Source organism: Diadema setosum, chromosome 5 (assembly GCF_964275005.1).
Source record: "Diadema setosum chromosome 5, eeDiaSeto1, whole genome shotgun sequence".
Lineage (NCBI taxonomy): Eukaryota > Metazoa > Echinodermata > Echinoidea > Diadematoida > Diadematidae > Diadema > Diadema setosum.
Genome location: NC_092689.1, coordinates 41454778 through 41478012, shown reverse-complemented (window position 1 = coordinate 41478012; position 23235 = coordinate 41454778). Strand labels below are relative to the sequence as shown.

Below are 23235 nucleotides of genomic sequence, written 5' to 3'. Positions count from 1 at the left end.
ATTTCAAAGTCTAATTTCTACTCCACAAACTATCCGCATATAACATCATTTAGCAACAAAATACAATAAGATGTCCCACAAATGTCGCATATTACACAACTTCCTTCTTGCTTTCTACAGAGACTGAAAATGCTCGAGAGCCCGCACCAGTTCCTCAAGGAGAAGCTGTTCAAGAAGATGACCACATAAAGGTAGGTTGAAAAATTATATGATAATCTTGCCATGTTGCAAAATTCTTGCAGAAATCATTTTGCACAATTCTTCTGTTTCCTCATTGATGCATTGCTCTGAAGTGGATGAAATTGGAGTACAATTGATGTATTCTTTGTGTTGTAATCTACATGTGCGAACATGATAGTCATACATATGCTGCAGGTTATAGTACTGTCCAGGGTATCTTTCTCATCCCATATAGACTGACACCAGAAAGGAGGAGGGTACTGCCTCCTCTAAGGATGATCTGGAGGATACCTTCATTGCTGTGGCAGAGATTCCAGATGCCAAACCATCTGAGGGACAGTTTGACAACTATGAAGAAGTGGAGATGGAAGTTGAATTAGAAGAGGAATGTGAAAAAAGCATTGAGAGTGAGTATAATTCCCAATCCCAGTCCTTTAGACTAGTTTGAAGCCAGTAATGAACAGTAGCTCAGGATTTATTAGTTTGCAGGCACAAACCCTTATTGGTTGTAAAGGAGTCTGTGTTCACCAAGACTACTGCATGCACCACTGGCATTGCAACCTTGCCCAACAATGTTTTTGTTGGGAGAAGCTACAACACAGGGCCTATGGGACAGTGCCAGTGGCGCATGTAGTAGTCTTGGTGCAGACTCCTTTACGACGAGCAAGGGTTTGTGCCTGCGAACTAAGGATTTATTGCATCATGATTCATTATGTAGTCCATTGTAAGTACAAAGAGCCCTCTGTGGCCCCAAATTTTGGAGCGAGGTTTGAGCTTGTTAGTGATATCCACAAAGTCATTGCCCACTGCACTAAATTGTGTGGTGGTGGATGTTTCATTGAACGGTGGAGAGTATGGAATATTAACATTCTTCACCCTTACATCAAATGGAATTTGTCCTCGCAGCACAACAGCTTCCATGTTACTCCCTATTTGCGGTCTCATGGGAACTGGTAGCTCAACTAATATCCTTCACATACTTCATTGAAGATCTGAAGTGCATAAAGGATAACTCTGGATGATTTTCAGACTTTTGCATTTGACCACATTTGAATCGGTTATACTGGGTACAGACTTACAGAATTTATAGTGATTTGGATTAGGAAAAAGAATATTATTAAAATTCTTAACAATCTCAGTGAACAAGGATGATGACATAGCAGCTTCACCATAGGAATGCGGGATTGGGTGGTCATGGAAGCAGAACAAAAGAGGAAGGCATGCATGAATTCTACACAGGTGAAGTTGTTAACCAAGTGGTATTGTAATGGACATTGCTACATTAATGGAATGCATTTGTATGTGAGTCTCATCTGTGTTCAGTGTACTAAATAGTTGTTTTGGGTATTGCACATATTTGTTTTTCTGCTCTTTATTTAGATGTGGCACTATCGATTTTTGTACTACATGATGTTATATTATGAAAATTGTTTGGAATTCCCCTGTAAATATTTGAAAAGTTGTTAGTGATCATCAGTGACAGTTATAGTCCCCTTAAAGGCAGATTGTCATGTGGCTTGATTGTCTCATGAATATTTTCTGACTTTCTGCATATGTTTCTTTGACATATAAGGGCAAAACACCTTATTTCTGCTTGTCAGTATTTAGTTTTACATTACCAAATGTATCTGGACTTTGGCATTGCACTGTGCTTGCATTGCCAAGGTATGAAATAAACTCAATGTTAAGTAGGTTTATTACACCCCATGGTAGTACCAATTTTGGTAGGTAAGGTGGCACATGTTTATATTTGAATGTGTGATTATATTAAACATATTAATTTCCACCGACCTTGAATTCTTTTCAGAACATTCTATAGAGACTGCAGAAAGTTCTGTAAAGGTAAGTCATATTTCCACGATCTTTTCCCCCACTGTATCACATTGTTTCAATTCTTATTTTCCTAAACTCATATAATCTTTCAATTTTAATATCTATCTACGTATATATCTATCATATTGTTGATGGTTTTTTTTTTTTTTTTTTTTTTTTTTGGGGGGGGGGTGGTCATTGCACATATTGATAACAATGAATATGTTAGATATCAGCAGAATCATTTTTTTATATGTTAGTGCGATCGTTAACAGGCCATTAACGATCGCCCTGTCACTGTACAGGCATGCTAACCTGAAAACATTAAACTGCACATTACTTGAATATGAGACCATTCTGAAGCAAATGATTTTCATACAACAATAGATATATAATGTACTCTTAAATGAATCCCACAAGGATTGGAACAATCATCCCCCAGCATTCCCAATGATTCCCACTGATCAGTTACTAGCCATCCCCTTTAATGACGACACAAACACATATAGAGTGAATTCTTAAATTTGCTGTTAGAGCTATTTCAAATTTCATTTTGACATAGCTGTCAACTTACATTTACATGACACAAACTCTTAAATTGCAGGTGGAAAAATCAGAGGTCTTGCCATCGTCATCAGCGGCGTCCCCTTCACAACCTGCAGAGAACAGGGCTGGTGATGACGATGCTGATGAAAACCTTCTTAGAGCTCAGCTCCTGAAGGGCATGTTAACCAAAAGAGCAGCCAAAGCACAGATAGAAAGGGTAAGCTCATTCCTTTGAACTTAGTATCTGAACTGGGACAAAGAATGATATGCCTATTTCTAGCTAGACTCAGATAATTAGTATTGTTTTTTTTTTTAAAGCTTTTGTTTTGTTTTGGTTTTTGGTTGTTATTTTTAGTGTCCTACTTCAGAAGGGAGCCAGGAGCACTATGTGTTTTGGCTGTTCTTTCTCCTTGCCTGTATAGCATGTCTGGCATCAATATTTGGAGTCAGCAGAGGTTATAGATATCTTAGTTTGTAATAGCTCTTAAACACCATATCACAAACACTTGTAAGTCTGCATCATGGGGTATTTTCAAAACAGGGAAGATCAGGCGTCTGCTTGATCAATCATCAGCTGAGCGGCTCGTCCATGCCTTCGTCTCCTCCTATCTGGACTACTGCAACTCCCTCCTTGCCGGCCTCCCTCTTTCTCACATATCCCCTCTCCAAAATTCAGCCGCTAGAGTAGTCTCCCTTAGTAGGAGACATGACCATATATCTCCTGTTCTCTGCTCACTCCATTGGCTTCCAGTCCATTCCCGTATTACTTTCAAGCTCCTTCTTCTGACGTACAAAATCACACGTAATCTTGCACCCATATATCTTCAAAACCTAGTCTCTCTCCGCTCCTCCTCTTCTGCCAGACCCCTCCGTTCATCTTCCTCTCTCCAATTACTTCATGGCCCACGTACAAAAACCTGTTATGGTGACCGAGCTTTCTCTTCCATTGCTCCCACTCTTTGGAATAAACTCCCTCTTTATATTCAGAATGCCTCATCTGTAGAATCATTTAAAATTCTTCTCAAAACTCACCTGTTTAATCAGTTGTAATTTTTTTTTTTTTTTTCTGGAGGCGCACACAGTTATCAATTATTGTACCATTGCATCAAATGTATTTTTCTTTTCTTTTCTTTTCTTTCTTCTTCTTTTGTTACTGTTAACGCTGATTTTGTTAATGCTATTGTGTTTTCTAGTCTATTTGTATGAGTAGCAAAGTGCGCTTAGAAACGTCAGTATGAAGCGCCACATAAATGCAATTATTATTATTAATTATTATTAATAGTAGTGAGTCATGGACATGTCTCTCTCTCTCTCTCTCTCTTTCATTAGAACTGTAAATAGTTGCACTCCTTATGAATTAAAACTGAAATCATACATGGAAGAACTTGATAAAAGAATTATGGCTCTCAATTGAAACATTTATGCAGTATAACATTTACTATATCATACATAATGCTGTCAGGGGATTTTTTTTTTTTATTGAATAAATATAACTTTTTTTTTTATTGAATACATATATGAACAAACAGTGCAAAGTGTCAAAAAAAAATTATATGTACTGCTGTGCAAATTGTTCAGTAATTTATTACTTTCCTCATTTAAAAGGATGCATATTAATGAGCATCTCCAAATTTGATGTCTATCGTGAATCTTTACTGTATCAGTAAATATACTTTACCTTCTTAGCAGTGTATAATTTTTATTTTCTTATATGTGTGTACTGCTTGTATGCTTGCTATCCCTGACTAATATGTACTGTACACCTAAAAGTGGATATTTTGGCGCGACTAATTTTTCACGCTTGACAGGGTAAGAAGAGTTTCGCGTGTTTTTAATTCCGCAGAATCAAGACGTCAACTACTGGAACGTATGGCAAGCAAAAATATTCGCGTCCTCTTATTTCCGCACTAGTTTCTGGTTGCGCCAAATGCGTGAAAATTTCCACACCGTGAAAATTTTCACTTTAATCTGTATATCAAAATGAAATCATGCTGGTAACATCTGTATCTTATTTATGCATTACAGGCCTCTACCAACAAGAAGAACACCCAGACGAAGCCATCTGCACAAACTCCGCTATCAACCCCAAACTCAACCCCACCACACGTATCTAGGTCATCCTCTCCTGTGATTACCAGCACTAGGCAGCAGCAGCAGCAGCAGCAGAGCTCCTCACTCAATGGCCAGAAAGCAAAGCATCTCAAGCCACTCACAGTGAGTGACAAAGAGGCTTTATATTCACATCCACAGAAACTGTTGGTGATGTTGACGAACAGCATGTATATAATGCCATTTACCTGTAAGGAACATTCAAAGGCACCAAGCTAACATAATTTGTCACACATTATTCACAAAGCTTTTATGAGATATACAATGTACGTGCATTCTTTTAAATTTCACAAAGTTGATGTTTCCTATTCAACAAAACACATTAACCATGATTGTATCCTTGGTGGTGGCATTAAAAAATTTCCTATTGCTTTGCAATCATTCTGCTGTAGACCAGGGCCCTGTTGCATAAATACTTCATGAGTTTGGCTGCGACCGGATAAGAATCTAATGCAGTCCACAGTTGGTCACAAGTTGCATTTCATATGTGACCCTCCATCACAATACCAACAAAAAGTCACCAGACATGGATTTCTAGTTTAGAGCAGATTCTGAAAGAGCAGACTTTAAGCTTTAAAATGATGTATAACTCAATTTAAATGGGTTCTCGTAACCTATCCTAATATTGGAAAGACGGCACACACTCTGGAAAGTGTGAACTGAGAAAAAAAGCTCTGTAAGTACTGACTTAAAAAAAGTACTGACGGGCCTATTCAAGTACTTAATCTTTGCCAAGCCGTGCTAGCTGTGTGATGAATGGAACAAAAAACTGGATGTGAACCACCAGAGCAACAAGACTATGAGGCACAATTAATTGCACTATTCTGCCAAAAAGTGTTTAAGAAAAACTGGTAACAAACAATTTCCTTTTCATTTTATGATCCCAGACTTTAGTATGGTTTAGAAGAAGACTTGCCCTTTCAGAAAATATGAAAAACTCAATATGCTGTGGCATAATGGATAAGGCTCCCGACTCCTGATCGGAAGACCCGAGTTCAAATCCCGCCTAGTGCTTACATCCTTGGACAAGATGTTTTTACCCACTATGTCCCTCTCGACCCAGGTGTATAAATGGGTACCTGGCAATGCTAGGGTAATAATTATAGCAGGGCCCTCTGGTAGAGCAGTGGTAACACTGAAGGGGCTACCCTGGATAGATAAGACTTTATTATTATATATATAATTAATATTATATACTTGATATTTGGCTGTTCACTCTCAAATCGTAGAGTCTAAATATTATGCATTAAAATGCAAAATAATGTTTGATTGAAGGGACTTTGGTCTTGGACCACTTTGGGGAGCTATGATCAGTTTTAACTGTTTATGCTAGTAGCTTTTTATGCGCTTAGTCATTTTTGTCTTTATCGATGATGCATGTACATGTATATTGTGGACAACTATTTTACCAAGGAAGCGTCTTAATTGTTTATCCTATTCAGTAGCCGCGGCCGAGCCCTGCCTCTCCTTGGTGTAAACGCAAACTGGGCCAAATGCGCGGCCAATTGCGCGGCCAATTTTAGTCTGGCTTCCAAACCCTCTGCCTGTATCTTTCGCTATTCAGGATATTAACCCCCTCAACGTCGAAAACTAGTATAGTTTAAGGTGGTTTTGTCCTGCAAAGGATTTTTTCCTTCGGCAAAGGCCTTTGCCTGAACGGCGACTTCTCGCCACGGAATTCATTTGGCAAAGGGTCTGAAAACCAGACAATACCAAATTGCGTTTGTTTACAAGCAGAGCGCCACTACGACAAAATATTGAAAGGTTTGAATCAAAAGCGCGGCCGAGCCCAGCAGTGTAAACGGACAAAATTGCGAGGCTCGGCCGCGCAATTGAGGCCGGACTCGGCCGCGGCCGAGCCGCGGCCGAGCCCGGCCCCGCACTGTAAACGGGGTCCAAGTAATTGATATTTGGTTTATGCATTATGAAAAACAGCAGCAAACATTTATTTGAGAGCAACTGTAGAATAATTGCTTATAATCAGGCATTTGGATGGGAGGTATTCATGAAAGAAATATTTTGAGGCATAAATTGATGCTTATCTCAGAGTTCCTTCTTTCACTTCGACTCCAAGCTCTGTATGTGTGTGTGCTTGTTTCTCTCATCCTATACTATCTTTCTGTCTCCTTTTATCTAGATACCCTGTCACCAGCCTGTGGTGATAAACCTTGGGGAGGATAGTGATGAAAGCGAAGATGAAACACCAACAGATTCAGCTCCATTCATGGGACAACTGGATTCATTCCTCAAGGAATTCAGGAGGTCCTCTAGCAAACAGGTAATGCACATAAGTCATGTACTGAATGCATTATTTGTATCAGCAATTTTATGATTATTATTATTATTATTTTTTTTTTTTTGGGGGGGGGGCTGCTTATGAATTGTATAAAGACCTTACATGCACTGCCCGGTGGCTGACACACATTTCAGTTTACTATTATAAGAGCATAGAAATTGTATTACCAAACTATACACAACAAACTAGCACTGCAGTATATTACACATTATGTGAAATAAAACTTGCCTCTTGCCTCTTACAATATATACCAAAATTATTTGAATTACATCAGTTTTCTTCAAAATGTGGTTAAGAATGAAGGAAATGTATACACCAACTGAGAGAATAGAAGGTGTTAAACACAAAAATGTTAGAGGGTGAGTGAATGAAGGAGAGAAAAAGATAGGGAGAGAGATTGAAGAGAAAACTACAAGATGTATGGAAAGAAACACTAAAGTTTAGAAGAGAGACAACTATATAGGAAGCAGACACTGTTGAGTTTAATGAAATATGACTGAGTAGGAGAAGACACTGTTGATTTGAAAGAGAGATAACTGTGTAGTACAAGCCTTATTTAATGTTCACCAATCCTTAGATGTATTTCTTATATGTGATACATCCCTGCTCAGGTTGCAGATCAGTCAAAGCAGACAACTCAAAACATAAAACATGGCCCCAAGCAGCTTGCCTCCACATCAAGAAGCTCGCTACAAACTCAAGAGGGCAGTAAGAAATTGCCTGCGCGTCATCGCCAAGATCAGCAGCATTTGCGACAGGGTGTTGCACGGCAGGAGCATCACAGAGTGGACCCATCAAATGCAGTGAAAAAGGAGATGCCCCTGGATATAGAGAAAAGCCAGCATCTATATGCTACAATGCCAGGAGAGAGACCTCGAGCAGTCAAAGAATGTGTAAGGAGTAGTGAACAGGACACACCAACTGGTAATGAGGTTGTCAAATCCAAAATGCAAGTTACTGTCACACAGGGAGGCACGCAGGAAAGAACAGTGAGCAGATCTTTGGACGGAGTAAATACACATCCAAGACGGATTGGAATGGAAATATCTAGAGAGAATAGAGACCCGAATGCAGTTGTCAGAGTTGATCGGGATGTTGAGGAAAAGAAGCTCGCAGGGAGTAGTGAGGGAACTTTTGTCCTTCAGAAACGGGAGGTGAAGATGGAAGTTGATGCGGCCAGTAGGAAAAGGAAGGAGCAGAGCAGACGGCAAGCTGCTGAGGTAGAGAAAAAGAGAGTGCAGTTCAGGTAATTCTCAGATTCAGTTCAATTCATTTTCTTAGATTCTTTGTTTTACTAAGGATGTGACCCGTAAGGTCCCAGTATATGTAAATTTCAAAGACATTTATTTTCAGTTTAGCAGAGGTAATACAGTGAAGCAGTATTGCATTCAGATATTTGTAGATTTAGATCAGAATAGAATGCATCTTGTCCGTGACACCGACAGTGCCCTTCTTCGCGAGACCCACAAGTTGTACAAACTATTGTTATTGCATTTAGATTATCCGAGAGGTTCAGATATGCTTGTTAAAGATGTAGATCAGCAACTGCAATCATACAAACACATTTGCATTTACAGAGGGAGACAACTGATAAAAATCTGTCCTAGCACATCTTCACCCCTCTGCTTTAATGATCTCATGCTTTCAATTATACACTTATCCTGACATTGGCAGTGATAGTGCAGTCGGGCATTTAAGGGGTGATGAGTTCAGATGGGGCCCCAAGGGCTAAATTTGCAACATGATTATATTCCATGGTATTTCCAAAATCACGAGGAATTATTCTCAGGGGAAGGAGATAACAAGTAGTTCAAATTATCTTAATGGCCTCTGCAGGAGCCAAGGGTAGAGCCTGAAAGACCCAACTGTACATGTACTGTATACGCCAAATATTTCGTGAGGCTTTTATTTTCGCGAGTCAGCTGCTATTCGCGAAATTAAAAACACTCAAAAATATTGACTCTAATGCCGATATGAATGTGACATACGCGTATAATATTTCTCCGTTCAGTACAGGACTCCACAATCGCGAATTTAACCACTCGCGAAATTGTCAGGAAGTCCCGATTCGCGAAAATTTAGACTCGCAAAATATATGGCGTATACAGTACTTATATTTCAAAGATCTTCTCAAGATCCAAAAGTACAAGTAGTACTACCAAGTTGTATTGCGTTTAGATATTCTCAGACTTTTAAACGAAGAGGTCATGACTTGGGCCTCTTCTTGCTCTTACATTTGAAGTCTCTCTGCTATGTTTAATTTGGTGACAATTTGTGTATCCAAATGAGGTGTTGAGTTGGGACTGAGCAGAAGGGGTTGCTGATTGTGATAATTGCACCTGTGGAAACTATGGGAACTATGCGGTGTGTGGTGCTATTGGTTTGTGAGAAAGCTCTTGTATTTCATTCTGTGATTTCAACATCAGGCTCATGTTGAAGAAAGATAGAGGCCTCATCATGAATCAGGACCAGCAAATCACAAGGAGGAGAAAGAATGTACAGCAGGCTAAGATGCAGATTGAACATTTGAAGGAGCAAATTATTGCTGCTGAGAAGATCATCACCATGAACCAGGCCCAAATCAGCAAGCATGTGAGACAGGTAAGTAAATAGAACTGTCTCAAATTCTTTTTCCCATAGTCTTCAAGGAAATTTACCTCAAAATAAGATGCAGATTCAGTAAATGGAGAAATATTTGTTGTACACATTAGTGAAATTTGAGAAAATGGGCCAATCTATTCAGGAGTTATGAAATTTTAAAGCTTTGGTTAAATCCATTGTGTTTATCACTGTAAAAGAAGACTTAAACAATTTGTGGTGTCACAGTATGGCAATGACATAAAGAAGATTCCACAAAATTTTAGTTTAATGAAAAGTACTCTTTCCTCATCTCATTACTGACATATGTTAAGGGTAATACTCCCTCTGCCTTCTGAAAGGTAGAAGTCAAGTGCTCTTTCATTATGCTAGAACTGACACAGTTGAGCATTACTAAAGAATTTTATTCATTGTTGTTGTTCCAAATCCTTTGATTATTATTGTACACTACTGTAAAAGTGAAAATTTTCGCGGTGTTGAAATTTTCGCGCATTTCGCGCAACCAGAAACTAGCGCGAAAATAAAAACACGCGAATATTTTTGCTTGCCATACGTTCTTGTGCGTGATGTCTTGATTCCGCGGAATTAAAAACACGCGAAACTCTTCTAACCCGGCCTAGCGCGAAAAATTAGTCGCGCGAAAATATCCACTTTTACAGTATATTGGGATTTGTATGTGTTCTACAACAAGCATGTTCTGTATGTAGTTGTTTGGGGTACATTTATAAACAAGAAATTTGAATGCAAAAACAGATAAAAACATCATTTTCAAAGTTTTTTAAGTGAAGTCATCATCAGAGAAGAATTAAATCTTTTTCAGTGATACTACACTTATTTACATAACAAGAAATATTTTTGAAGATATTATTCAAGTTATGAAATTTAGTTTAATCATTCTTTTTTTAGAAGCTTCAATCTTAGACATATATTATGTTAATAAAAATGAATATATCGGTTGGTGTTTTTTTTTTTTTGCATTTAAACTCTTCATATCTTTGACACACGTCTTCCTATGGAGACTGCGTATGTGTCTGTCAGTAGTACAAGTATGTCTAGGTATGTGTGTCTGTATTTGCATTATTGTGTTTAAAGTTTTCTTTGTTCTGTTATTTGTCTCAGTGCTGCAATGAATGCCCTCACGTTGCAGCGTCACAATATTATCATTTTCCGTCAATTGTTGTCTTGTTTCAGAAATCATTTTTTGAAGAGCAATTTAAAAACCACCTGGCTCATGATGAACAGGCTCGATGGCAGCTGGCCAAACTGACAGGTGTCAGTATTGGTGATATTGAGCGATCCGAGTTCAGTTCATTCCTCACCAGGCCACAGTCTGCAGTTACAGCCCACCTGACTAGTGGAAAGAGAAAGATAGAGCTGGGAGGACCCTCCAGTATGGTAAGCATTTATCACTTAGAAAGCATTGTTTGTATGTATCCGATGTTCACATAATTTTACTATTTTTACCACACTCTGTATGCTTATACCATGGTTATTACCTCTTGGAAGAAGTCATGAAGAGTTACAACTCTGTCAACGACTTACTATCAAAGGGCACCTCAATGATTTTGCATCAATGTCAATTTCATAATTAGGCTTTGGTGAGTTTCAAGCACAATGGGACTTGTGTTAAACTCCAGCTTTCTTGGACCAAAACTAAAATATATCTACCAGTCTGGCATATTTGAGTGTGAAATACAGTCTCACTGAGAGATGTACAGAGTACCATATATGTATATGTGTGTAGGTAAATGGAATGTTGAATTTGCAGTCCTCTGACCGTTCTTTTGATTTGTGTCACTGTTGCTTCCAGGAGGCAAAGAAAGCGAAGAAAGCTGGAGAGACAGCTGAACTAAAACGACTCAAAGAACTCGAGCGCACCTTGGCTGAAAGAATCACAAAGTTCAGAGAAAATGAAGCAAAGAAAGCTGTAGCTGTCATCACCCCAAAATCAGTTGTTCCTGAAGACAAGGTCAGACTAGTCAGGAGACAGCCCGCCACGAAACCATCGTCTAAGATCTACTCCAAGGATGTTATCAAGCTCTCTGCAGACACACCCCCAAATACAGACAGTGAGGGTGAAGGGTCGAGAACAGATACCCCTAATACCAAAGATCAACAACTCATGAGGAAGTCATGGCTGGATCGCAATCCATCTCGGACTCCAAACCTCAAGGTCATCTCCAGGAAAGTGCCCATCAGTCCCAGCATTTCAGACCTTGGCAACCTCAAGGCCAAGTTCAGGAGTGAGGGGCAGAGACCAGGAGGCAAGATTGCTAAGGCCAGTCCGGGTTCAGTGGCCAATGACCTGCTGGAGTGGGTGGAGTCCTCTGAGGAGTCGAAGGAGAAGACCAGCTCTTTGACAGTCGACAAGGATGATGGCACTTCTGCTTTCAAGGGAATGCATTCCCTGGAAAAACGTGAGCTGGAGGAGATCAAAAGACAGCAGGCTTTGGCAGAGAAGAAAGGTCCCGACTTCTCTGCCCCAGACTATGACTCCATGAACTCAGAAAGTGCTTTTCCTGGATATGGCCTCAATGCAGACTGGTGTAAGGACACCACTGCAGGAGGGGAGGATGATGAAAGCAGTGCCAGTAGGAAAGGAGATGTTGTTGAAGCGACATTTGCATCACAAGATCTTGTGACATACAGAAGTCCACTGATGTGCTTCAAGTCATTCAGGTACACTGTTAGTTTCTTTACTTGGATATGTCCTTTTGGGAAAGTAGATACACAACTAATGAATCTAAAATTTCTTGAGGTTTTTTTAATATTCTCATAAATTTTGCGAGTCGGGTGCTGTTTCCAAATTTAACAACACACAAAATTATCAATTCTGATCCCGACTTAAATGTGATGCGCATGTGTACATTTTTCCGTTCATTACTATCCTCCACCGTCGGGAATTTAACCACACGCAAAATTGTCGGGAGGTCCAGATTCGCGAAAAAATTTAATTCGCTAAATATGAGGCACAGGCAGTATACGTTATATGCTGGAATCTCTACAACTTCTCAACAAAACCTCCCTCAATCAAAATTAAATGTAAGCTTTTTTTTATATGTTTTATGTCTCTTTTAATACGTAAATGCTCTCTGTAAGCGTGAAATATGTGATAAAATGTTTGTCAAATTCTTTAGCTTATTTTGCGTGCAAATTTTACATCCTTAAATCTGTTCTGCTTTTAATGGCTTTCACAGTATCACCTCCCATTACACTCTTTTATGGCAGGTTAAGCCCCTTATTCCGGAACTATGCAGGATTATCGGTACAATCCACAACCTTCACAAATAAGCTGGATACCAGAAGATGTCTGTGCCAGTATGAACTCAATGGCACCTGCAATGATGATGATTGTGTCTGGTATGACATCTATCTTGAATTCTTCTAACTTTCTTGATATTTTGCTATTGCAGGGTAACTTTCTCTAACCCTTTGACTTTGCTTTTGACATCATCTGCAGTAGGTATGGCATTTGTGGGAGTAGATGTTCCTTTTCAACAGTGACGTGTGAGATACATGAAATAAAGCAACCTCATGTCAATGAAGGAAGGTGTATAGGTCTATGACATTAAGCTTCTGAGCAGAGTTTGAGCGAATCAGAATTAAACAAAATATGTTGTCTGGTGTAAATTGGCTCACACATTTCATACTTTTTACAGTAAAACAAACCTCTCTCACTCGTATTTTGATTACATAGGTAATAATCATGCGAGTATTTACACGTATCTGTGTAGTATTAGTACATACATTTACATCATTTACGAAGAGTATCTGTAGTATTAATACATACATTTACACTAAGTGTCATTCACCAAGAGTATTGGAAAATGTGAAAAGGTAATTTTGAACTGAAGTTAGTGTTAACTAAACAGTGCATGTTCTGATTCTGTATTAATAGAATGGCAACATGCAATTTTGTCAGTAATGGTTGTGATATACTGGTTGATTGTGAAGTATGGGAGCATTGATCTTGCCTTGTCATGCTATTATGATATGCATGATGATGCACTGTTTGTCTTTTTCTCTGTGACTTTGTTACCAAGGCAACACGAGAGAGACTACACCATGTCTTCCCGAGAGGTCATCACTGATCTGTTGTCGTACAAAGACCTGGAGAAAGGGGAGAGTAGAGCCAAGGGTCTCCCCAGCCCTGTCAGACACAAGCAGGCAGCCACGGAAGAAGACAAACTGACTGCGTGCATCGAAAATGTGCTGAATGGAAACAGTAAAGGTGCGGTTTCTCTACTGTTGTACTGATGTAAAGACTGAAGGCTCTATTTTTGTTATTTTGCTTTAATATTTCATCTAGGGGTCTTGAAAATATGTCTTCATATTGTTCCTCTGTCTGCTGTTGTGCTTTTTTAGTTCTTTGTTAAATTATAGATATGAATGAGGTCTAAGGATAGTCTGTGGGAACACTTCAATTTCAGTGTTTCTGTTTATCTGAGTCCTGATGAACTAGTGTTAAATGAACAACACATACACATAATATTTGTTCTTTTTTCTTTAGTTTGGTACACAAATAATGTCTTGCATTCAATTCCCTCTTCTTGTTTTCATTCCCGTCTTGTGTATGAAAGGTGTTGTGGCCCGTCTCACAGCTTGTCCTCGCAAGTGGCGTCCGAGACCCCGCCCGCGATCCCAGCGCCTGTCTTCCAGTGATGAGGATGCATCGTCTGGTTTCTTGCCCCTATGTCCACCAAAGTTCCCTCACTCATCTGGACCTGAAGCAACAACGAGCAGCAGTGGCGACAGTGAAGTTGATCCTCGTTGGAGAGCCCAGGAGACAAGGGCTGAAGGTTCACAGGGTAGTGGAGTAAGAGATCTAGAGAATGCCGTGCTGGAAGAGCCCCACTCTGTCCACCTGTGGCTCAAGCTTGCCAGGGGCTTAAAGCAGGAATCCTGGTGAGTATATCTACAGGGCAACAATGGGAAAGAATTAACTTGTCTAAACTTGTTGATAGTTTTGGGGATCAGTCTTCATTTTGGGGAATGGTAGAGGCTATGGATAGTGGAAGTGGTATGAGTATTAATAGTACATAAGATGTTCATCTTCGTGGTAGTTCTGTGCCATATATTTCGCCAGTCTAAATTTTCGCGAATCGGGACTTTTCGACAATTTCGCGAGTGGTTAAATTCGCGATCGTGGAGTCCTGTACTGAACTGTCAAATGTATACGCATACGTCACAATCATATCAGCATTAGAGTCAATATTTTCACGTGTTTTTAATTTTGCAAATAGCAGCTGACTCGTGAAATTCGCGGAAATAAAAACCTCGCAAAATATTCGGCAAAATACAGTAACTGAAAGAGTAAAGCTAATCTATTGTCTCACGAAGCGAGGTAAACATGAAAATGATTAAGACGTTTTGGCTGCAAAATCTGCTGGCCTTCGTCTAGCAAAGTAGACCGAGCACTGCAGTGCACGCCTATTTATAGTGCTAGTGAAGGAAACATTGTACTCAAAGGTACAATAATAGCGTAGCCTCTGTTTCAGCAAAGTAGAACATTGGCGTACCTTCGAGTACAATGTTTCCTTCACTAGCACTATAGATAGGAATGCACTGCAGCGCTCGGTCTACTCCAAACTGCACTTTTGTACGATATGTTGATCTTTGCTGATTTTAATCCAAGTTATACCTGTGTATTTGGGTAGACCCATACATGCAGGAATATTCTGTTGTATACAAGAACTATGGAGTTTGCTTGTCAGTGAAGGAAGTTTCTGTTATGTGATGGTCATTCTACACAGGTGACCACAAAAATCAATTTGGTAGGTCTTTGCCCTTTTTTTTTTTTCTTTTTTTTTGCGAGGAGAAGGAAGAGCATACTATAAGGATACTGAAACTAAATATAGACATTCAAATTTGCGTTCTCACTTGTTTGCTATGTTTCAAAATTCTCTCAGTGTAGAAGAGCTACAAGAGCTCAGTGTTTCAACCTGTTTTTATGTCTTTCTTCAGTATGGACAGAACTCTCAATGCCTTGTCAAGGGGACTGGAACACAACAGCGATTCTTCACTGCTATGGATAGAGTACCTCACTGTTTACCAGGGCTGTGCAGATAGAAAGGACTATCTGGAGATGTGTATGAAAGCAACTGAACTGGCACCCTGCTACCAAACATGGTGGAAGGTTAGTACCACAATTTCCTCTTTTTGTGTCTACTGTCCATGATTCTAGTGTAGTTTATTCATTAACTACACAGCTGTAGTTGTGGAATGATCATCATTGTCACAATTCATTTAGTGTCATGTATCCATTGTTAATATTGTCATGGATATATGCAGTGTAGTCAATTCATGTGTATTACCTTGATACTCTCAATCAAAATTTGCTATACTGTACAGATATGTCTGTGAATGTTTACAATTTGCATTGAATGTGCTCATCAGCATGGAGGGGCGTTTGTAGGTATGGTAGGTTAAATAGTCTTCACTGCACACACACACTGACTGTCATGAGGATCAGAGGTATTTAACATGGCTTTTCTCTTGGGGGATTTTTTTTTTTTCAGTGGCCGTATATGGCAGGTGGCCACTATGGCAGGTTTCACTGTATTTCTGTGTACAATCCAATGTGAGAGTTGTGAGGTGATGACATCACCTCCCCTAATTTGCATGATTGAGTGTGACCAATATCATCTACATTGTAGGTGCCTTGCTGAAAACATGAACAATGGTGTATTTTGTTTTGGCAAAAATACTAGTTGGAGAATGTTGGAAAGAGGGCAATTGGTGCAGAGTGATATCTGGGTGATGCAAACAGAATGTACATGTAGGTCAGTGCTCAAAGACCGTAGAACACTCTGCTTCCTTTGTATAAATTCTCTTTACATTTGTATCTTTGTGTTTGCATTTCAGTTGCTTGAAGCTGAGGAGACAGTGCAATCCAAGTTGGAAGTATGTGACAAAATCCTGCAGTACTTGAAAACAACCAGCAATGCTCCAAATGTTGTAGATGCAGAGAATACAAGGACTTGTGATAGTAAAGTCAGTCAAGACAGCGGACGCTCCTCAGGCGATGACAGTGTAGGCACCACAGGGGATACCAAGTACAGTGCCATAATGGAATCTAATATAAGGAACAAGATTGGATCCAGTGATACATCTACAAGTAGTGTCAGCAACTCAAAAGCAACTGAAAATTCATGTGAAGACTCGTGTGATAATGATGAAAATCAGGATGTCGGTGGACGTGAGCCTGTTGACAACACGAGCACTGTGGAAAAGAGAAAAACAAATGCAGATTGTCAAGCAAAGAGCCAAAATGATGTGAAGACCATCCATTCAGACCGCCCCACAAATGTATCTTGCCAGGAGCTTTCACACCAGTGCCTGGAGATCCTGTTGTATCGGGCCCAAGTGCAGCTGATGGCTGGACAGGGGTCCAAAGCTTCAGATGATCTGTTGGTAAGACAGTGACTACATGTACTTTCTGTCTACATGGTGTGTTTCGCAGTGTCTTTAATTTCTATGCAGCATGAATAACTCTTCAGTAAAGATGATATAAGGAGCACTCCACAAAACTTCATTTTTCCTGAAAAGTACACTGTATGCATTCCATCGACTTGTTACTAACATAATTATGTTTAGGTTGATATTCGGCGTGCTTTCTGAAAGAGATAAGTCAAGTGCCCTTTCATTGTGCTAGAAAAATGAAAATATGTTGAATTTTTCTCTATATTTTCAATATGTTGTCCATATGGTTGGTTGACATCCATCTGTCTTGTAAGACAATGGTATACACCCTGCATAAGAACACCAGTTTATTTCTTGCTGGAGTATTTCCTACTATAACTATTGTTCATAGTGACGTCATGAACTGTAGGAGTCTCTTTATCCAGCGATTACAGCACCTAAACTTTAAAAAATTCAAAATTTTTCAAGTGATTATCCAATTTTCCTCAAACTTTCACAGAGGTGTTCTACTAATATTGCTGCTTTTACTCAAGCCACATTTATATTTGGGTTTTGGTTTTCTTTAAAGGTAGGGGATACCTTTTACAGACCTCCCAAAATGCAGAAAACATTAAATATGAACCTCAGGGGACTTGTTTAGGCCACTGTTGAGAAATTTGGAAGTCAACAGTTATCTACAATTTGAATAATGCACAAAACTCAACTACTCAGTAGTTCTGTGTGTCAGCCTTTTTGTTGCAGTCTTCTGTATTTTTTATCTATAAACGCAAATCTAAAAGTATAAGAGCTGATGTAATAACATATAGAGTGTGTGGCAAGAATGTATATAGAAATGTTTGTAAGTTTTGATGAACTTTCTTCACAAAATATACATGATGGACACACATGCAGTGCATGGGTCTGCAAAGGTAGCCTAGTAATGTACTGGAATTTACGGTGAGCTCCGAAAAAATTTCAATTCAAAATCTAACGGTCAATAAAAATGTACTAAATGTTACCTTCCACTTTCAATACTTTATGGGAATTTCTAAAATGATACTCTCTTCAACATACCACTGTATTTATACAACTCTTCATTTGAGGCATGCAAATGGGATTCCCTACCTTTAAGTTATCAGTTTGATGTAATTTGTTCCTTCTTACAGACATTTCTTCAGGCCTCAAGCACCAGAGAAGAGCAGAAATGTGTCCCAGTTCCACTTCTTTCAGTCCCTGACCTCTGTGTGGCTTGGATGAGTCTGATACATATTCACATGAGCTGTAGTCTTCCTCCAAGTCTGTTTGACCCTGCTGCCAAGAAGCCAACTCAAATTGTCCGAAAGGTGAGGACAGCATACAGCATGTCATTTATTCTCTATTTGGTAGATGGAAATCTCATCAGAAATGACAATGTTTGTTGCTGTAACTTTATTTTTGTGTGATAACTCATGAAGCATAGTGAAAAAAGCAAGATTGTGACTTGGAACTTCAAACTGATTCACTCTTGTTTGGTGATTTATTTATTCATTTATTTATTTATGTGTCATTGTAACCTATTCACCAATAGATAAGTAGTGGTCTTCCATAGGGCCCTAAATAATAATCTGTCACCTGAATGTGCATTCGTCCCACTTTCAATGTGATTATTTATGAGATCAAGAATATTTCTTTATTCAAGAATGGGCATTTGAATGATTTTTCTCTCAACAGGACTGTATCCAGTTACCATGGAGATCAGATTGTAGTACTGCAGTCATTGAGACCATCAGGACTCATCTATCCATGGCTTGTCAAGCAATTACAACGCACAGTGCTGCTCATGGGCAGTCACCCATTGGCAACACAGAACTCTGTCTCTATTTCGCACAGATTGAGATGGAAGAACACTTTGGCAAGTGAGTATACACGCTTTAACAAAAACAGTTTGTATTGTTCATCCTCAGTGTGTGCACAACACCCATCTAATTGCAAAGAATTTTACCTACATGTAGCAGTTGCATCCAACTTGCATCTGACAATCACCTGGCATAGTACTTCATGCCTTAGCAATGTCATGCAGAGAAACTTCCTATATATGGTGCTTATCTTCCTAAGAGAAAAAAAAAGTCTGATCTCTTTAGTAGTGCGTTTGAATTGAAAGTGGGACAAATTGTAAATCAGTGAAAAGCCTTGGGTCTGAAAAATTTTACTAGGTCATCACATATATTAAAAAGAAAAAAAAAGTTTTGAAACTTTATTGGGCTGTCATGATGACAACTGTGATTGTTCAGTTGATTATCCTTTATACTAACATACTGAACATACAATTAGAGATGCATATGATCTTAATATGCAACTTTGATGTTTTGTTCTCTTTGTATTTCCATTTTTATAGCTGTGAATCTATGGTAAGTGTTTACAACCTGGAAAGAAGAGCACACACGAAGGAAGAAGATAGGATTGCACTGTTTGCTCGTTGCCTGGGAGGATTGTTCAAAACATCTGCCAAGAAAGAATTCCTTGATAAGGTGAGATTTCATACCTTTCAGGACCACGTAGAGCTTTCATTAGATATCATGTATTCAGGTGTGCAAGTCGCACTTATATCTTCAATCAAGAAACTCTGAATTGATATGCGGCTCGTATGTCCATGTTCTTGTTGTTTTCTTTGTATACTGGTATCAATGTCTATCACACAACTATCTAGATATTTTATTATTTTTGTGTTGCCAAATGCAGTGTCTGGTAGAAATATCTGGAAGAATCTGCCTGTGCGACACTTATCCCTATAATTATTGTTATATCATGACAATGTCACCATACCACTTTACAAATACTTGATGCTGTGAAGTTATGACTCAACAGATGATCATCATGAACAGGTAACATGAATTAGCTGAATTTGATATGTTTCCCACCACCAACTCTCCAGTTCATCTCGCAAGGGGTGAAGGAGTTTCCCTACTCTTGCCGCATCCACTATCTTCAAGCCCAGCTCTGTGTCCACTTCAATGAGGATGACTTCCTAGCCCCTCTGAGATGCTGCATATCAGGTTTTTACCAAATACCAGCACTAGAGGCACAAAGGCTGCCAGAGGAGTATTTCCTGGACCTTTACAGGTTAGATTTCATCGACTTATCCAACACCGAAAAATATTCAAGCCATAGTATCTGATTGGTTGATTGCTCATCATGTGACGTACAGTTAAAAGTGCTATTGTGCGCTGACTTCACCCATTTACATTCACAGGCTCATGATCAACTTGTAGTTTTTGCACCACTGTATGCCTCTGATGTAACAATATACCTTATACACTTTAACTTTTGCCATGCACGTTCAATCAGATACAAATGCATACTCAGTCGCTCATTTCATTGTCAACAGCTACAGCTGATCACTTTCTTGCGTGACTGCCACAGTGCAAATTACACAACCATTTGCCTTTCATGAAAATGGTTGCCATTTTTGTACTACATTCATTCATGAGTCAGTGTGGACCTCATTTGATAATGTTGGAGGTGTTGTATAAAACAAATAGTGTATCGTCTTTGATTTTGCTTATTGATGTCACAACTTTTATTTCTTGGGATGTAATGCTAAATTCCCTCCTTTTTCTTTTCAGGCATAAGTTGAAACAGTCCCTTCCATCAGACTTCGCAGCCCCGCCCTTGTCCCCAGAAGCTCCACCACTACTTGACGAGACAAACAGGGTGTACCTGTGGCTGAATTACATCATGCTCACACACTACACTCTTGGAGAAAAGTTGGCCTGTGATGCCTTTGAGAGTGCCCTCGTGTGCATTTGTGGACAAAAGAAACTGGAGCTGATATGGCTTGAGTGAGTGCAGTTCTCTTTCTTTCTCTCTCACTTCTTTTTATTTTAGATATTATCATCATATGTATTTCATGTTATTTCTTTTGAAAACCCCTTTGCCATGAAGAGACAGTTGCAAGAAGATCCAACCAAAGCAAAGCAAGATAAAACAGCTTAGTAGCACCTATGAAGATATCCTTTTTTTTTTTTTTTTTTGGGGGGGGAGGGGGTGCTTTTACTTTGCTTTATTTAGACATTACATAGACAGCCATGAGAATACCCATGAACACAATACCTGGACCTATGCATGTTTCCTCAGAATGGACAAATAAACTTTACAATAGATACAACATTTCCCTTTGTCTGAACAGTTCTCATGAACACACACACACACACACACACACATAAATTCATGTACCCCTTAGAATGGTGAATGTGGATTAGCTTGCGTTGAACTTGTAATGTATTTCCTGTTAGCCACTGCTTTTTTTTAAGAGAGTATTTAATTTTAGGTGATATGATTGCCTACAATTTGTAGTTCTGTTATATTCACCCCCTCCCCTAAAAAAAAAAAAAAAAGAAGAAGAAGAAGAAACCGGTCCTACTAATTGACGCAAACTAATGCAAACTAATGCAAACTAATACAAACTAATGCAAACTAACGCAAACTAATACAAACTCAATGCAAACTCAATGCAAACTCAATGCAAACTACTAATCAATGCAAACTAATGCAAAATACTAATTAATGCAAACTAATACAAACCATTAGCGGTGAAAATTAGGGTGAATTACAGTACCTGGACCTGGCTCTTCCGAGGCCACTCTCACGTTAGTCCTCTCGAAACAAAAACTAGTATCGATCAAGTAAATCCATTCTATCGAAGAATGACTAACGCAACTGCTCAACAGTCAACACTAACTTGAAAAAAAAAACACACATTTTACGAAAATATCATTAAATTCATATTTCTTGACCAAATAGATATCGTTTTGAATATATTTCGCTTTCAAAATTCAGAAAATGTAAAGCAGAATGATGCCCAGAAATACGGATATTAATGATCGATCACAAATGCCGAAATACTAATTGATGCAAACTCGACGCAAACTCCAAAACACAACGCTATCCTATGCGAAAACAACCTATATCGATTACAAATATCGGGAAATGACACCCCGAAATACTAATTAATGCAAACTCAACGCAATCTCCAAGACGCAACGCTATCCTATGCGAAAACAACCTATTATCGATTACAAATATCGGGAAATGACACCCCGAAATACTAATTAATGCAAACTCAACGCAAACTCAAAAACACAACGCTATCCTATGTCAAAACCACCTATATCGATTACAAATATCGGAAAATGACACCCCGAATGCGCAAACTCCAAGTCACATTATAACGCTATTCCAATGTGAAAACAATGTACTTTAAATTGATCATGATTATTATTATTATTATTATTATTATTATTATTATTACTACTACTACTACTACTACTACTACTATTATTTATAGTGCGCTTTTCCCACAAGGCCTAAAGCGCTTACTATCAATTCAAAACATGTACGACAGTTTGTGTAATTCGATAAATGTTACAGCTACGAACTACGAATATCGGAAATTGACACATCGAAACTCTGTAGTAATGCAAACTCCAAAACAAAAAGTTTTCCTACGTGAAAACTACCTAAATGGATTACAAATATCGGAAAATAACACCTCGACATAAAAAAAAAAAAAAATGGTCTCACAGTATTCTATCACAGTCCTGTATCAAATTTCACTCTTGCAGAAGCGCAAATCTATTTAACACCAAATTGAATTGCAATTTCAAGTTAAGATTGTTTCAAATGCTGTTAGACTGCCGTGGGAATATTTAGAATGCCGTAGGAATATTTATGATGCAATTTTATTTATTTATTTATTTATTTATTGCAATTCTTTATCCAGAGTAGCCTGATCAGCATGAAATATATAAACAGTATAAAATATTACATTTCAAAACAGTATAAAGTAATCACACACATCAAGTATTTAAATAAAATAATATCATACAATCACACAGATTTAAAATAGACTAACTGCCGGTCTTCCTCAGGGCTCTGTTTTCGTAAAAATCCATGAAACATGAACAACATCAACAACGGTAACAACACCAACAATAAGAAAACAATTTGTTTAAAAATAGATATTACAAATTGTGGCTGATCAGCAACGGGACACGTAATACAGTCAAATATAAAAATGAAGTGAACGCACATGTACAAACATCTGGAAATACGATAAAACAAACTGAACATCTAGAAAGAGGAGAGCTAGAGAGGAAATGATATTTCCTATTAAGCGGCTGCAATCAGAGTGCAATAAGAGTCCAATTAGAATACTCTTCGAATGCAGATCAATACTTTCCATTTCGAATGCTCCTCGAATGTTTTAGGCATGGGTAAAACATTCCAGCTGGCCTCAAGAATGGGCCCGAACACAC

The 23235-nt window shown here is 38.7% G+C and overlaps 1 protein-coding gene across 1 annotated transcript in view; it reads left to right on the top strand.

Moving 5' to 3' along the window:
• LOC140228922 (uncharacterized) overlaps positions 1–23235 on the top strand; it is a 37241-nt gene that overhangs the window by 5577 nt on the left and 8429 nt on the right. Inside the window, exons 4-23 of the mRNA XM_072309189.1 lie at positions 121–191; positions 416–587; positions 1988–2022; positions 2597–2755; positions 4564–4752; positions 6785–6925; positions 7555–8189; positions 9370–9544; positions 10733–10936; positions 11352–12220; positions 12770–12901; positions 13585–13772; positions 14122–14446; positions 15506–15677; positions 16406–16954; positions 18109–18285; positions 18653–18837; positions 19317–19449; positions 19854–20041; positions 20545–20760. Of these exons, the coding sequence (XP_072165290.1) occupies positions 121–191; positions 416–587; positions 1988–2022; positions 2597–2755; positions 4564–4752; positions 6785–6925; positions 7555–8189; positions 9370–9544; positions 10733–10936; positions 11352–12220; positions 12770–12901; positions 13585–13772; positions 14122–14446; positions 15506–15677; positions 16406–16954; positions 18109–18285; positions 18653–18837; positions 19317–19449; positions 19854–20041; positions 20545–20760 (4915 nt within the window). The remainder of the gene's footprint in view (positions 1–120; positions 192–415; positions 588–1987; positions 2023–2596; positions 2756–4563; positions 4753–6784; positions 6926–7554; positions 8190–9369; positions 9545–10732; positions 10937–11351; positions 12221–12769; positions 12902–13584; positions 13773–14121; positions 14447–15505; positions 15678–16405; positions 16955–18108; positions 18286–18652; positions 18838–19316; positions 19450–19853; positions 20042–20544; positions 20761–23235) is intronic.